The sequence below is a fragment of the Harpia harpyja genome, chromosome 3, assembly GCF_026419915.1.
Source record: "Harpia harpyja isolate bHarHar1 chromosome 3, bHarHar1 primary haplotype, whole genome shotgun sequence".
In the NCBI taxonomy this organism is placed as follows: domain Eukaryota; kingdom Metazoa; phylum Chordata; class Aves; order Accipitriformes; family Accipitridae; genus Harpia; species Harpia harpyja.
In genome coordinates this window covers 38,666,298-38,679,081 of record NC_068942.1, presented here as the reverse complement: position 1 = coordinate 38,679,081, position 12,784 = coordinate 38,666,298, and the positions used below count along the sequence as shown (strand labels likewise).

Sequence of the window (12,784 nt, the reverse complement as noted above, 5' to 3'; positions counted from 1 at the left end):
AAGAGCATTAGGTCACAAAATACTGGCTACACCTTAGGAAAGGATTGGAACAGTGGTGCCTCCTAAGGGGCTTAGTTCTGTGCTGGTGCTGTAGGGTCCTGTGAAATCTCAGTCCAACAGGGTTGGTTTTTTTTCTTGGCCATTTAGATCTGCAGCCAACTTTTGATACCCGAGGTAGCATTACCACTGTGTGAGTTGTGCATTTGGATTTCAGCAGAGACTCTTACACACTGTTGTGAGCCCAACTTTCAGAGGCAGATTCACATTGGGTGCTGGCACTTGTATTGCATGTCAGAACACGTTTAGAAGCCAAAATGCCCAATTATATCCCTGCTTTAGGTACCTCTGAAAGATAGCCCTTCCTATCACATGCATTTGTTCACCATCAGCCTGTTAGGCTCATGCACAAAGGCACAGTCCTGTTGACACACAGCTGTGTGATGCATGAGCACAGTCATGTTAACATATGTATACAAATGTAAGGTCTCTTCTGCTGATGCTGACGTGCTGCAGAGTGCATGCTCGTGATTCACTACAGAACTGAAACGTAACCATATATTTTCCCATGGCAGAAGGCTGTAGGATTTTGTAATTTACAGGACCAGGACTCTGACCGGTAAATCCTGTTTTGAAAGATCCCAGAGACTTGCGTGAACTTCCTAAAAAGCTACCGTTTCCTCTGAACATCCAGTATTTGGAGGTAAAGGGCTCATTGTGCTATTCTTCTGATTATTCCTGCACTCCACAGTACAGTTTCTTCAGAGGTGTGCTTGCATCTGGTCTGGTTCTTGATCCTTAAACTTCTCAAAGAAAGCAAGGAATACCAGGGGAAGACAGACATGTTTAGCAGAAGTGTCACAGTAACTGCACCTGGCTCATTTGGTTTCTTTGTGCTGTGCTGCCCAGTGCTATCTCCTTTATTGTGCCCAGTGAATGTGGGACAGAAATTAGGCATATTCTGTAGCTTTGTGTGTGTTGATGACAGGTCAGATCAAAGACTTCCAGAAGAGTACATAAGTGCTTCAGCTGGGCTTGGAAGAGGACTCAGCTGAGGGAATGGGACAAGATGAGACTGTTGCTGGTGGAAGTAATGAATGTTTTTGGCACTTAGCGTGAGGTGCAAGAGGCAGGGCTGCCACCTCTAGTCTCTGTTAACAGTACTTTCTGTTGCAAGAGCGCTGACCTTGGGACCATTGGTATCTGAGTTGTTCTGTTGTCTCAGAAAAGAAAGGGAGAGGGAAGAAATGGAGTAGGGCAAAGCTGGTAGCAACACATTTCAGAAGTGTTTAGTGTCTTATTTGAGACATGGGTGGCAAGAGCTGGCAGAAAATTGTTTCCCTTAGCCTTTCATCTATATGTGCTTCCTCACTGGAGTATGTCTGCTCATCAGGTTCCTCTGTTCTAGATGCTGCGTTAGAGAGAAGTGATTGCTTCATCTTTTGTCACTTGGCCAGTCCTGGTTTCTAAAACTGACAGAGTTGAGACAGACAGTGGGAGGCAGCACAACAGATTATGTCAAGAAGACAGTGTTCCCTTCTGCAGTTACAGCTTGCATCACCCTTCAACATTTTTAGTTGAAGTGGTGGTGCAAATCAGAAGATGTGATTTTCTAATAACATGATTATGAGTACAAAACTTGACAAAATTTTTAGTCATTTGAAAACAATCCTTATGTATTTCTGTGAAAACTAACTCCCTGGCCTAGTCATACAGCCTCTCACTTGTGTGTCTGTGGGGGGAATGCTAGTTTAGGTTTCTTTACCTAGCACCAGAGTGCTGCTGTTTGTAGTTAGGTCAGTTTTCCACAGCCTGCAACTGTTACTACATCTACAAAACTAAAAAATACTGTGTCTGAGGAGCAGAGAAGACAAGAGGCCTCTCTTACCTGGCCCATTCTGTTTTGGGAAGGCTGGAGGCTGGTGCACGAAGTAGGAACGTGTGGGTTGGTTTTACAGCATGAAGATAGTGGCTCATAGGCCTTACCCCTCGCTGTGTCCTGGGTGTGCACGTGGATTTATACTCCCCTCCCTGCTGGTAACTGCAGGCTTCTCAGACATTGCCAGGAAGTCTGCAGTCTCTTAGAAACTCTGCTTTGGGCTCCAGATGTCCTGCTGACAGCAAGTTTCGCTCTTGCAATGTTGTGTCGTGGTTGTGTGCATGACACAGTTTTGAAATCCCATCAGGCTGTACCCTCCTCTTTTGCCTTCCGGAATACATCGCAGTTGTGGCTGGGATGCAGCAAGACTGGCTGGATCACTGAACTGAAGGCAGTGGGGCCTGAGCACTGTCACTCAGTCCCTCAGCTGGGGGATCAAACTCTTCCTTTGAAAAATCACTGTGGTACTGCTGCTGGTGATTAATTCTGCACAATAATTAATGTTTGAGTGAGTCTTTTGCGTGGTTTAAAGGAATGTGGAGATGCACTGAGGCAGTACACTTAGCTTTCTTGTTTCATGCCCAAACATGTTCAGACACAACTGATATCAACATCAGTGAGGAGCTTACATAGGACTAGGAATACAAGTTGGGTTTGGGTTTGTTTCGGTGAAGTTCCTATCTCCATCTGGTGCTCTGTGCCTCTCCACAAGGTTTTCAGTTGATGCAGGATTTACTGTGGAGACTTTTTAAAAAAAAAAAGTTGATTTTGATAGCCATGTTTTTTCTTTGAGGACTGTGAGTCTCTTTGAATTGGTTGCAAATCACATCAGTTAGGTTGTAGTCTCCCACATTAGGACTTCTTCCTTTCTATGGTTTTGAGTTTCATATTTGCTGCCACTGCTTTTATCCTAGATAATCTGTTTCTCCAGCAATTCAGTGGCTGCGTGCACCAAGGGGGAGGGATTTCTGAATTCCTTATACAGTCTGAGGCTGTATTTACAAAGGTCATGTGAATTAATATGCCCTGTGATTTTTAACACCTGCATCTATTATCTGCCACAGTGTAATTGGAGATGGCAGGAGCTCAGCAGGCTTCACATTATGACTGCTTTTATACCTGATGACTGTTTCAGAACACTGGGAGGGGGGTGGTATTGCTTTCATCTTTGCCTTTGGCATTCTAAGAAAAGATGCACGGTCCGGTCCAAGTACCCGGGAGGGAGGAAGGGACTTGGGACTGTGGTCCTCTGCCTCTTCCCAGTCAGCGCCGCAGTGTGTGAGGCATGCCCCTGCTTACCTGATGCTTTTGTATCTGGGCTGCTGCTTCCCGTCACCTCCTGTCTTTCAGAGAGTGGCAGGCAGGCTTCCAGTCCTGAACTCAGTCACTCAAGTTAAACTGGTACAGGCCTTTAACGTAGTTGCTTTTTTAAATCAGTTAATCCCTTTAGCTTGCATTGGTAAATCACTGAGTTAAGATCAACTGATCAAATGCATGTTCAATCAGATTAGGGGTGTTTACATTAGCAGTTTGCATCAGTTTCACTAAGTCCGTGCAGTCAAACCAGTAAGGCCTTATTCTGTGCAGGTAGGGCTTTTTGGAAAAAAGTGATTGGATTTGCTTTCCAGGTTCAGGTTCTGTAGTGGAGTTAGTGCTGTATAATAAAGTTGCTTTTCAGTATGGTTTCCAGGTTCCAGAAAAGGGTATCCTCAGAAGGTTGGTAGTGAATCTGTTTCCTGAGGGTGGCGTAATGGTCGTTTCCTGTAGGTATGATGCTGGCTTTCAATTTCTTGCTGTAGGTGAGGGGAGGATTTGTCATCCTCATCTTTGATACATCACTGATCTTTGGCACAGCCTTTGGCTACTGATGTTAATAGGGAAATTCGGTGTTTTGTAGTCTTTAATAAATAATTGTATCAAAATTGTCTTTTACAATTTTCTATGTGCTTTGCAGTACATGCCACAAAATCCAGGGCAGCTGGCAGCAATGAGCTATTTGTTACTGGAAGCTTTAACAAAGGCGACCAGTTGTAAAGCCTGGAATTTCCCTCTTGCACACTTGGAGAGGTCAGGACTGAAGTCCCCTGGTGGTGTTAGCAGTAATGAAGTCTTGTCCTGCTTTGATAAATATTTTGGCAATAAAAAGACAGTTTTGTGCCTGGGTGTGCTAAGCTTATACCTTTTACCACAGTTTGTTAAAATATTGTGTTTCAAGAGCATAAACATTGATAAAACAAAGTTAATTGTCCCTTTGAATAAATAAGGAAACAAAATCTTGAAGCTTGCTTGTGGTGCAGCTTGTAATAGATTTTGGGACTTAATAGCCTCAGTAGTTGAACTCTTGCCTCTTTTGCATCTGTGTTTTTTCCACAGGTACTTCCTTTCTGACTTTTAGTAGCAGAGAGAAACTGAAGACGTTGAAGAAAGACACCTGCGGCCCCTTGCTTGGCAGTAATAATGCTGCAGCGATGAGATTATAGTGAGCCCTTCCTGTGTGGCCTCCATGGGTCCCACTCAACTCAGCACACAGGATCATGGGAAGAGGGTGGCAAGTGTATTTGAGATGGAGGAGGAAGGGCTTTCACTCTTCCCTGGCTCAGAGAACCCTCCTGAGCATGCAGGTATGGCAAAATTTTACTAAATCCATGCAAGCTAAAGCCTATGCATTCTTTCAGCTGCAAGCAGAATTGATACTGGGCAAAATTTTAGGGTGAGTTCTGCTGTGCTTGAGGCGCTCAGAGAGAATGTCTAACAATAGAATCAGTTATTGATAGTTGAAGATGCCTGGGTTTATCCAGGTGATAAATGTGTTGAATATTTTGCTTATTTGACCTTCTAGAGGCTAGGTCTGTGGTGGTAAAATGAATTTCTTTTTGTTAGCCTTATCAAAAACTGCTGAACAATAAAGGTGTACTACAGGTGACAATCCAACAAGGGTTAGTGATGTAAAGAAATAATAGGTTCTTGCAGATTCATATAATGGAGAGACAGTCAGAAGTTTCCTCTACACGTTTCTGAGGTTAACTGAGGTTAAAAGAGTATCAGGAAATAGAACTGAGATTTTGCAGTTATAATTGCTATGGACACACACAATCCTACACTTTCAAACTGTAAGAAGACATAGTATAACAACTCTGGACGGGTAACAGGAAAAAAAGGAAAGTACAAGAGAGGTGTTTAGCATAGTATCAGAAACTTAATGAAAATATGACAAATAAATGTAGCTGTTGAACAGTGAGGCAATGGGCAATCCCCGATATAAAAAGAAGAGGCAATCTGAGCATTGAACGAGGACTCATCAAGAGAGTAGAAGCAAAGAGAGTAGTTGAAAGGTGAAGCGATATTACCCAATAAAAGTCCTTAAAACAGATTTGAGGGCAGAAAAAGAAAACAATTTATAAATGCCTTACAAAAATGCAAGAAAAAAAGCCACAAAATGTGGAAAAAAATTATTAAATAGGGGATCTACCAAAGAAGGAGGGCCCTAATGAGAGCTAAAGGTGCAGAGATGGCAATCACGCTTGATACATCTGAAATTATTTCTGTGTTATCTTTGACTACAGAAAATGACAATAAGCTATGTAACTAAAGTGGTTCATGTTCAACAATGGAGAATAATTTGCATAGATCAAAGTATAAGCCTATCTGTCTCAATTAAATGGTAACAGGAATGGTAATCAGATGTTTATGTAATGTTTTAAAGACAGGTAAGAAATCCACAGGACAGACAAATCCATCTTGTGGAAGTCATTGGATTACTCTGCTGTCCCTCAGAAACATATGAACGTAACTTGAGGCTTCTGCAAAGTTGTTATACCAATTAATATATATGCAATGGCAGACGAAGTAATTTGAAATGACTAGGCATTGTGTAATTTCCTCTTGGTAATAGATTGTTTGAAGAGAAATATAGTAGAACAGGAGAGGGGAATATCAGAGACTTAACCTTTCTGATGACATTTTCCTGCTGTTGAATCTGCAAGGAGAAGTGCAGGCCAAAATGAGTGACCTCCAGACCTTGGGATTGAAAATCAACACCAAGATACTTAAGACTGTGAAAACCAATATGTAGTGAAGAACACTAATAATAATTTCTGAGACTGACCTAAAACTGTTTACCATTTCAGGAACTCGAGCAGAATAGTAAGCGTAACTGAGAGTAAAGATAGAGGTATTAGAACCGTATGTATGAAAATGAGACCTGCCATTGTAACCCTGATGCTGATCAGGAAATGCAGAAGCCTTGCTCTGCAAACCAATCCCTATGAATTAACTCCAGTGTAACTGCTTTCCAGGCATACCTAAACATAATCTGGAGATTTATCAAGACATGGTGTTTGTAATTTTTGTGAACATACAGAAAAATACTTGCACTATGAGCTGTGCAGAAGGACATGTCAGATGTCAACATGGCTAGAATTAAGTGGAATGAAAAGAGAGATGGCTAATAGGGAGGGGATAACACAAATAACATCGGCAGGCATTGGCTGGAAGGCTTAAGGTGAGACACGCTGGAGCAGACCAAAGATGTTTTCAGAATGCACAGCTAGTGACAAGATGTAGGAAGACGTAGGAAGAACTGGGAGCTGCTGCACAAGACCATGTGAAATTTGAGGCAGTAGTGAAGGCCCTGTGTTTCAGGTGGAATAACAAGGTTTAGTAAATGAACTAACTGTCAGTATGAGAGTGCTTCAGTTTTGGGAGTGGGGAGCACTCTTGAAGAAGAAATGATGTGGGTTCCAAAGGTTCACAGAGCTTGTGCAGTGTGCTGCTTGCCTGCTCATTGCCCCTGACTCCACGAAGTTGCTGTCTTCCGTCTTGACAGTTTCCCCAAGTGTTCCGGTTACAGGGATTGCCTCCTCAGTCTGCTTTTTGTAGGGTCATGGTTTCAGCACTGGTTTTCTGTCACTGTTTGACTGCTGAACCATTTTTCCTTATCCTTGTGCATGAGCATGGCAGAGAATAGAAGTAAGAGAACTGGAGGTGAATTCTGAAGAAAATTACTTTCTGCACAGTCTTGGATTTCAGCTCAACTTTTTTGCAGCTTTCTCACATTGTTAACTGTCATTCCTGCTGATGCAAAGTGCAGAAAACACCTGGCCTGAGCGTGTTTTAGCTCTTTCACCCTATTTTGGAGGGGAACAAGCATGAAGCTATATCTGCTTATATAGTTGAGGTGAAACTGGATTATGTCAATAGTTGGTTTGTTGCAGAAGATACACTTGCCCAGAAGGGGAGCCTGTGGAATGGGAGACTTGATCTTTTCATTTGTGTGTTTGGGAGATAGTGAGTTTGAGTGAGGACATTGGTTATTGTAAGGAATGGGGCAATCAGCTGCAAACACCATGCTTCCCTCATGTGTGTGGCCTTTTTTTTTCTTTTTTTTTTTTTCCCCTCCCCTTTTCCTCGGTACTGTTCGTTTCGGTAGAAAATCCCCCCCTGAAGCGGAAGAAGGGCCCAGCCCCTAAGATGCTGGGAAATGAAGTGTGCAGCGTCTGTGGGGACAAGGCCTCTGGCTTCCACTACAACGTGCTGAGCTGTGAAGGCTGCAAGGGCTTCTTCCGTCGCAGTGTCATCAAGGGTGCACAGTACGTCTGCAAGAATGGCGGCAAGTGTGAGATGGACATGTACATGCGTCGCAAGTGTCAGGAGTGCCGGCTGCGCAAGTGCCAGGAGGCAGGCATGCGGGAGCAGTGTGAGTGCAGGAAATGGTGCTGGCGGGAACACTGTGGTTTTGGGACAGGAGGTGTGTGGGGGTGGGCTGCGGGCCGATGCATGTAAAGAAGGGTGTAGTGTGAGTGCTTGGGGGTCACACGTGAGCCATGCAGGCTGCATGCTGGAATGTGTGTGGGAAGTCGCCGAGAGCTTAGCAGGTATCATGTGGAGAGGTGAGGCTGTTAGTGGAACAGCACTGGTGTGCTGAGAGCCCCAGCCCTGCTGTATTCCTTGTAAGAACTCGTGGAATATGACATCAGAGGAAAGACTCGCAACTAAGATTTATGCATTCCTCAGTATGCCGTCAACTGTATCGGTAAACTCAGGTTTCTGTCTGTCTTGTGATCAGGACTGCAAGGTTGGTCACCGTGCTCCTTGAACAACAGGTACTTTCCTTTGCCTCGTACTGTGAGCTTGTGACAGAGGTCAAGGGCAGCACCACAGTACTGCAGCTGTGTTTGTACAGACCCGATCTCGTTGTTCCCTTTAGTGAGCTCTGCTATTTTTCTCACGTGAGCCATAAGGCTGCTGTTTCTGAATATTCAACAACGTTCCTGCTCACGTATCAGGAACAGCCCTCCTCGGCCAAGGCATCCGGGTTTCATGCCTTTGCTGGCCAAGGCTGACCGAACGGATGCTCAGTTAATGTTAAATCTGTTTGAAGTCTACTTTTCTGACATCCAGCACCCAGAACAGTGAGAAACAGAGGGTATTTCAGAAACATAAAAATACTTCTGCAAAAAGTAAGTACCACTGAGCTGCACCAAGGAAACTCGCTGTTCAGTTTTTTCAACGTGAAACATGGTACACCTAACGTAGTCAGTATCTTTGTCACACTGGTTTGTATCACCATCATGCATGCTGTCTTTGCCGCATTTCCTCCTGCTCCTGAGAGCTACACAACAGATGTATTTGAAAAGCTATGTAGCAAGGCTACCTGTCCACCTTGCTAATCTTATGTTACAGGTAGATACTAGAGAGCCTCAATGTGCTTCTGTGTTTACTCATTGTCTTATGTTGAAGACAGCTCAGGAAAACTAGGCCGAAAGGAATCTTTGGGTTGTTATTAGCAAGTGCTTGGCATTTGTTGTCAACACTGTAATCCCCACTGCAAATTCACCCTGTTAATCTTGACGGAAACTAAGGGCTTTTTCCTCCAGCTGTTTCACTTAGAAGGCCATTCCAGAACTTCCCTCTACTAATTGTTGGAAACATTCTTCTAATTCCCAGACTGAAGTTACTCATGGCCAGTTTATTGTTCTTAAGCCAGTGTGAACCATGAGGTTAAATAGTTCCTTCATGGCAAACCAAGTGACTTAGATTACACCATGCTAAATTCAAAGCAGAAGCTTTCATATAGGCAGTTTTCAAGATTCAGTAATATCTGGTAACTTGTGACTTGGCTATAAATTCTTTGTGCATCTGAGTCCCAAGATGAGGGACCGTAATCGCTTGGATCAATTACTTCCCTTCTTAAACTAACACTGTGACTAGCATTTTCTAATCTTACAGATCCCCCTTAATTTGGTAATTGTATTGAACATCTTTGCTGTTAGAATTGTAATTTTTGTGAGTGTACCTGTGCATGCATCCTCCCTGTTGGAAGTCAGGGATAAAGGTTACTCTCAGCTTGAATGTGCTGTGTTCTTCCTCTTTCCCTCCAATCCTGTGGACTGTCCATTTCAGAATGTGCTCTCACAGTAGTTCTCCATTTCTTGTCTTCATGTTTAACATGATTCTTTTGAGAAGTGCAAGTATATACTTGTTCAGTTTTGGGGCCTGCCTTCCTGTGTAGCAGCTATGTTTCCTTGTTACCTGAGCATAAAAAGTAGCCAAAAAATCTTTTAGCACTTTAAAAATCTTGTTTGCAAAGTCAAGCTTTATGTTTTTTATTTTTGTTCCCGAAGATATGTTTGGGTTTTTTTTTTCCCCAATCATTCCTTTTTCTGCTTTTTGTTTGTTCATCACTAACTCACAGGATGATTCTCTTGAAGATAATCCTTGAATCCAGGCATGTCTGGTAGTTTCCTTTTTTGGGATGCAGCTTGCAGATAGTTTTTGCAGCTTTGACTTAAAGAAACATCAAACCTTCTCTACGTTCAGATCAGTGAATTCTTCAGTTAGCTTAGTTACAGGCTGTTAACAGTTTTTTGTATTTAAATTAGCTAATGAGCAGTAGGTCCAATAAGATTTTTCACAACACATGCCTCTGAGTTGTTTTATTGCTTAAAATGTTACATCTAAATGGCATATTCTTTGACTTCATGACTGAAGAAGACTTCTAACCCTACTCCTGAAGGACTTGCAGTCCTCGCTACATTTTATGCAAAGCTATTCTTTCATTATTCATCTTGCGGTATGTTACTATTCTACAGTCTGCTGCAGATGGGCTGTGTAGAGAGTTTTCCTTTCACTCTTGAACTCCATCCAGTACTGACTCTGGCCTCTCAAGAGGAAGATGAAATGACACAAGCTGTTAATTTAGCAATATTGGAAAAAGACACAACAGCAGGATAACATAAAATGTGATGGACACACCATGGCATGTGAAGAGAGCACCTGCTGGAATCTGTTATAACATGACATTTTGGGAAATTGCTCAGTGGGGAAAGTTGCTGTTGTCTTTCTGAGATCTGCAGGGCATCATGAAGGGAGATTCTGTCCTTTGTGAACACTTAGCATGACAGTATGATTAAGAGAAAGACAATGGAACAACTTAAAGTGGGGAAAAGAGGGAGAAACAAATAAGAAGTATTGCTGTCTGCTGTCTGTGTTGTGTATGCTCTGATATACCAGATACAGGTAGCTGTGATCTCTGCCTCTCCATCCACAGCATGTTACCTTGTGTTTAGTGTGGTTTCCAGTGCACTCCTATGTCATGATTGATCTCTGGCTATTCCTGCTTTAGATGTTCTGTCTGAAGAACAGATCCGACTGAAGAAACTGAAGAAGCAGGAAGACGATCAGGCTCGGACAGTCGTGGTGCATCCGAACCCTCCGAATCCTCCAAGCCCTTCCCACAAACTGACACCTGAACAGTTGAGCATGATAAAAAAGCTTGTGGCCGCTCAACAGCAGTGCAACCAGCGCTCATTCACAGACAGGCTCAAAGTGACGGTAAAAAATCTACCAGCGTACCCAAAATGAGAAAAGCGAAGTTTGGGGAGTCGGGGTTGTGGGTAAATTATCTGGGAGAACAGAGATACTTTAGGCATTGCGTCTGTGGGCTAAAGTTCTGTGAAGAATAGCAAAGGATGATATTCCAATGTGTCTCATTTTCTTTCTCTGTTCACTTCATCTTCAAATCTTTCTGCCCTGGCTCCATCTTTCACATATATATTCTGTCTCTTCCCATTCCCACAGCCGTGGCCCCAAGTTCCTGACCCTAATAACCGTGAAGCAAGGCAGCAGCGTTTTGCTCACTTTACAGAACTTGCAATTATCTCTGTGCAAGAGATTGTGGACTTTGCCAAGCAACTACCTGGCTTCCTGGAGCTCACCAGGGAAGATCAGATCGCTTTATTGAAGACATCTACCATAGAGGTGAGAATTTGGCTCCACCACAATACATAGTAGCGGAGATGAAAGAATTTGGAGTACCCACCTGGAGAACTGGTTCCATCCCTTTTTTTTGGGGATGGCAGGCTGAAGGACCTCAGCTATGGGACCATTACTGCAGTGCTAGGCTATACTGGCAAAGGGCCATGGAGGAGAATGAGGCAAGAGCCTTGGTAGTGGTAAGCAGGTATTTTGCCCTTTCCAGAAGCAGATACCATAAAGGATGCAACAGAATTTACCTTGGAATTTTTAATCACTCTGTGAGAAACTGCTTGGAGGGTTTTTGTTTGTTTTTTGTTTTTTTCAGAGATGCTCTAACACTCAGCGAATTATCGATGTTGTAACGTTCTTTCCTGTTTTCAAATCAAGTATATCTATTTCTGTTTTCAGGTGATGTTGTTGGAGACGTCTCGGCGCTACAATCCAGAGATCGAGAGCATCACCTTTCTTAAGGACCTGAGCTATAATCGGGATGACTTCGCCAAAGCAGGTGGTGCATTAGACAGGTGTTTCTTCCTTCCCTGTCTTCTGTTCTTTCATTTTTTCCATTTTAATGTGGGCTGCTGGAAATAGTATGTGGAGCCTTAAAGGTGAAGTCAGGTGAGAGGTTTCGAACGCAACCAGACCAATAGCCCTACAAACCTTTTTTGCTTTTAACATGTGATGCTAGCTCAGTTAATGTCTTTTTTTAGGTGTGAACTTGCTTTGGAAAATTTGGACTCTTACAGCATGAGAATCTTGCTGTAAGAGTGCACCTAGGGCAAGCAGCTGGTGTGAACTTCCTTGCTGGTAGAGGTCTGACGTGGACTTGTGGCCTTAGAGGCGTATCAGATCACAAAAAATCAAACCCTAGTCTTCTCTCCTTTGCAAGTATATCACTTGCTAATCTGGATGCATGCTTTGAGTGATGACATTAGTGCGATTACGTTTCAGTTGATGTGAAGTCTATACTGTGCACTGAAGATCCCTGCAGTGTGCTTTAGACATTTCATCAGCTCAGTATACGATGATGGTGTGTGGTGATATGATTTCTGAAGTCTATTTTTCCAGGAGCAATGAGTGCCTGTAATTTCAGATGAAGTAACAGGAAGTGTGTATGTTCAGCATTTCTGAAAACGAAACTTTGGCTGTCCTTTGTGTGATTTTTTTTTTTGTTTGGTTTGGTTTTGTTTAATTATTTGGATAGCTATTTAACCATTTATACTTGAGATGGCTTTTATATGCAACTTTCCTCTCTGATGTTCTTCCTGGTAGCCTTTTCTTCAAATTATTAGGAAGGCAAAAACCAGGCAGCCAGAAAGATTGTTCCATCTCGTTCATCCTTCTCTGATGCAGTTGTACTGCAGGAAATTAGAAACTTGGGTGCTGTTTTGGGGGAAAGGCCTAAAGTTTTCAGCATGATTGTATAGCACATAGCACAAAGAGACTTGATTTGACAGTGGCCTCTATATGTTATGACAATAAATGTCAATGCACTTCTGCCTGACTGCATTTATCAAAGGTGATTGGAAGCCTAAGTCAGGCTCTGCCTCAGCTCTCCCAGCTTTTTGAGCTGAAGGAAGTGGCATACTTCAGACTTCTTGGAACTATGTATTTTCAGCTCAGATGGACTTCAGATGAATCTGGAGCATGGGA

At 43.0% G+C, this 12,784-nt stretch overlaps 1 protein-coding gene across 5 annotated transcripts in view; it reads left to right on the top strand.

The window, feature by feature from the left end:
* The window catches only part of NR1H3 (nuclear receptor subfamily 1 group H member 3), a 30,030-nt gene that overhangs the window by 13,393 nt on the left and 3,853 nt on the right, over positions 1-12,784 (top strand). For 4 of the 5 annotated variants that reach the window (XM_052782010.1, XM_052782011.1, XM_052782014.1 and 1 more), the window contains 5 exons: positions 4,250-4,497; positions 7,305-7,571; positions 10,500-10,708; positions 10,955-11,134; positions 11,540-11,639. In XM_052782010.1, the coding sequence (XP_052637970.1) occupies positions 4,380-4,497; positions 7,305-7,571; positions 10,500-10,708; positions 10,955-11,134; positions 11,540-11,639 (874 nt within the window). In that variant the 5' untranslated portion in view covers positions 4,250-4,379. Of the gene's footprint in view, positions 1-566; positions 701-4,249; positions 4,498-7,304; positions 7,572-10,499; positions 10,709-10,954; positions 11,135-11,539; positions 11,640-12,784 lie in introns of those variants that run through there. The other variant, XM_052782013.1, reaches the window with a different exon arrangement.